The sequence below is a fragment of the Vigna angularis genome, chromosome 2, assembly GCF_016808095.1.
Source record: "Vigna angularis cultivar LongXiaoDou No.4 chromosome 2, ASM1680809v1, whole genome shotgun sequence".
Taxonomy (NCBI): Eukaryota; Viridiplantae; Streptophyta; class Magnoliopsida; order Fabales; family Fabaceae; genus Vigna; species Vigna angularis.
In genome coordinates, this window is record NC_068971.1 from 13,679,157 (window position 1) to 13,683,351 (window position 4,195).

At 30.0% G+C, this 4,195-nt stretch overlaps 1 protein-coding gene across 1 annotated transcript; it reads left to right on the top strand.

Moving 5' to 3' along the window:
- The first annotated feature begins 2,085 nt into the window (after positions 1 to 2,085).
- On the top strand, positions 2,086 to 3,893 carry LOC128195594 (protein LURP-one-related 15-like). Its single transcript, XM_052873704.1, has 4 exons — positions 2,086 to 2,277; positions 2,395 to 2,643; positions 2,873 to 3,100; positions 3,635 to 3,893. Exons 1-3 carry the CDS (start codon positions 2,086 to 2,088, stop codon positions 3,071 to 3,073), a joined length of 642 nt encoding a protein of 213 aa, XP_052729664.1. The 3' UTR covers positions 3,074 to 3,100; positions 3,635 to 3,893.
- Positions 3,894 to 4,195: the final 302 nt, after the last annotated feature.

Below are 4,195 nucleotides of genomic sequence, written 5' to 3' on the forward strand. Positions count from 1 at the left end.
GCTGATATATTGTAGTGTAATAGACAAACGGGGTCATATGAATGTGGTTACTACGTCATGTTTTGGATGATGACCACTATTCGTGCACATTACACCAGTGGATGGCAAACGGTAATATTTAGGTTTGAATTTTATTTTCTCGATAGTTTAGATTTCATATACACTAATTGAAATCATTATGTTTCATGCAGAGATTCAATATGACTGTTCCAATTCCAGAGAAGACACTTAAACTCATGAGGAAAGCACTAGCTAAATATGTAATTCAATTATATAATAGTATTTAGTAGATATTAGGATATAGTAAATTCTAAGTTTATGCTTCTAAGTTGTTTTATGTTTTTGTACATTATTATTAGTTTAACTTTGTACATTAGATTGATTTATGTTTCGAAGTTGATTTATGATTACATTGGATTGATATATGCTTTAAGAAGTTGATTTATGATTACATTGATTGTATTTATATTTTAATATAATTTTTATTCAAAATATATGCTTATGGATTATTCTGGATTGTTCTGGCTGTAAAATTATATGCAGGTCTGTTTCTACAGTTGGGAATGTTGCAGAAACAGACATGTTCTTAAAAAAATAGGAGAATATGCCTCGGTTGTGGTAGTAACCGAGGTAGAAAACCCCCCTATGGCATCGGTTCAGGTCCTAACCGAGGCATTAAGGCTGACGAAAGTAGAAAAAAAAAGACCTTATTGCCTCGGTTCAGGTCCCAACCGAGGCAGTAGAGGTGAACATACTACCTCGGTTTAGAGGGAACCGAGGCATAAACTCCTGCAAAAAAAAAACAAGACATACTGCTTGGGTTGACTTTGAACCGAGGCGAAATCGTCCACCTTTTTACCTCGGTTATGAACCAAGGCATAAAAGTCTAGAGTTTTTGTCTCGCCTGTATATGTCTTGGTTCAAGAACCGTTGCCAATGAGTGAAAATAATCGATATCGTTTCCCCTGACTACACTAGTGGCGGTTTAGTCTACATCATCAGTTTTGGTCTGTAGTGTGTTAATATCGATTTTAGACAAGGTTATCTTTACTCACATTTTGTATGGTGAGAATTTCTCTACGATTATATTAGACCACTTCTATTAGTAATTGATGAATATATCACATCATAAAGTTGGTCTTCTATATCTTTATTATATTAATATTACAGACAATACACGAATATTTAATTAAATATTGATATTGATGGTTATATTTGGAAGAAAGTTTCAAAGTTAATATAGGTTCATAAATGTAAATATATGATTTAGTTTTTGATCCATGAAAATAAAATGTTTTATTCAGTTTTATAATTTATAATTAAATGATAAGATAATTTATTTTAAAAATGAACAAATATTATGTGATTTAAATTGTAAAAAAAAAGGTTTATAATAGTTTAAAATATAAGGATTAATTATCTATTTCAATCTTCATGAGTGACTAAATTTTAGTCATTTGATTATTGTTTAAAATCTTAGAAATTAAGAAATTAGAAAAGTTATAGTCAAATTTATCTGCAAGACTAAATTAGTTATAAGATTGAAAAATTAAGTGTTTAAAATTGTAATGCAACCCAAGGAAAATCTTTAAATCATTTAAATATACATACTAAATAATTTTAATTTGTATATTTGAAATAGTTTAAAGCTATTTAAATCGTTTGAAACTATGGTTAAACTTTAGAATGTAAATATGTTTAGTTGATATGTATATATCACGTTTAACTTTAACTTTTGTTTGAATATCTAATAGAAATAATAAAATTCATTATTCATATTAAATTTTGAATATCCGGTCGAACAGGTTCAAAAATGTATTTTTCATTTGTTAGTGTCTATTTAATTTTGGATAAAGTTTTAATTTAAACCATTTATTTTGGTTTCCACAAATGCATACATAATTATTATGGACATTATTCTTCACTGTGACATTATAAGAAACATGTCAAATCAATGTAGGTGCTACCGTTATCCTAAAATTAAAGTGTGGCAGAGTATATACGGTAGATACCATTACTGCATTTTTGCAATTGCTTATAAATTCCAAGAAGACGCTTCTTGGTTTCTTAAAACACCTCACTACAATGACAGCCCCAGTTATCGATGTTTCATATTGTAATACGCAAACTTGCACTATACGAATTAATACTGAGAGAGGAGTGGCTTACGATGAGAACCGTGATTTTCTCTTCCATATTAAAAAGACCTTGCTCTCACCTCACAACCGTCGTGTCTTATATGATAAAGAAAAACCCATTGTCAGTTTCTATAGTAAGGTGGTTTCTTCTATGTACTCAACTTAATTACTTTTACTAATTTAATATTGGCCCTCCTAAAGAAATAATCTTAGTTAGATTTTTCATTCTACCCAATTCTTAATTTCTATTATGCAGATTTTGAGACCGCAGGGACGATGCAAAGTTTTTAGGGGTGAAAGAAATGATCCATCTCAATTGTTATTTTCGGTGAAGAAAGTCAATAACTCGTCAAACATCCCCGATAATACGACTCTGTTAAACGTCTTCCTCGCAAACAACAACGAAGAGATAGAAAATAACTTTAGAGTCATCATTGGTGGAAGAAAAGAATCCTGCACAGTCTATGCTGGAGAATATATTTCTGACAATGACATTTTAGCCCATGTATGACTACTATCTTCTTTAAGCTTTAGTACTTCTTGTTTTTTATAAGTGGTAAAAATTAAATGTATTATCTTTAGAACTCAAATTTAAACCTAATTTCTATATCATATTAAAATAATAAAATTTGAACTTTATTTAACTTTACTATATTAGTTTTATAAGATAAATGGATGAGTTCATATATGAATCTCCAACGATTGATATATGTGTCTTTTTCTCTTTAATGTAGATGAGGAATAATGGTGATTTCGATGTCACGGTCTATCCCAACGTGGACTACGCATTCATAGTTGCACTACTTATGATTGTCAAGGACATCAACTGTTCTACCCACTCCATCACCCAAACCGCATACAAGGCCTTAAAAATGCTTCAATTATCACTCTCATCATTAGCATCAGCGAAAGCATTAGTAGTTTCAAAAAAATAAACAAATGTATTGTATAATAAAATCAAGGTGAGAAAATATTTTTCGAGTCCTCCCAAATCTAATTATATAGATGTCTGCTCTATTATGTTTATACGACTATTTCTATTATCTTTTATTATATCACATATAGCAAAGTTATTGAGACCTTATCTCTTGTAATAACAAAACCAACGACAAAATTGTAGGTATAAAAGAATTGGAAAATCTTTTTTTTATTTTTTAACTTTACCGTTAAATCAATCTTATATGTTTGGTAATTATTTTCTCCTTTTGTTTTGCTTTGGATCTAAGTTGCTTTTAAAAAGTATCTGTCAATAATTACGTAAATTATGTTTCTTTGGGGCACCTGAGCACATATCGTTCATCAATTACTGCTTCTGACATAGATTGTTCAAATCCTTATATTAGTGAAACACTATCCTAGTTTAAAAAATTAATTTCTTAGTTAATTTATTGTGCGCTATTAGTATTGTAGGGTTAAATTGCTTGTTTAGTTTTATATATTGTGGGGTTTTAATTGGTATGGAATGGTTAAGATGGTTTTTGATGATACTGTTTCAGGTTGAAGACTAGTGGAGTGCCGTGTGTTTTTATCCATTCGGGCTGTTTTGCCTCTCGGTCAAGAACAAAGTTTCCTCTAGAAGAGAAAACTACTTATAACTTGAACAAGAGAAACAGAAATCGTTGAAGTTGTACTTTAGTTGTTGCAGTTTATTTTTATGTTGAAATGTTTAGTTTTTATTTTAAGGTTGTTGAAAATTTTAAATAAATTTAGGAGTACCTTTATATTTTTATGAAGTTGTTCGCAATCATGTCTCATGTGTAGTTATTATTTTCATGTTTTAGTTTGCATTTGAGTTGTATTAAGTCTTCACCACTTCAATAAAAGATAGATTTATGACTGAGAAATACTATGTATGGATTTTCTTCTCATATAGACTCAGAAACACCATTCATTGCATTGACACCACTCGTTTATGATGGTGAAGGTTATCATGTATGGGCAGCAATGAAGGCTCATATCACTAGTACAAAAACAATGTATAACGTTACGCGTTCAACGCCAATAACTGAATAACTAACGTTAAAAATGAGCGGTGGCATTTTAGTAAATAAATGTAA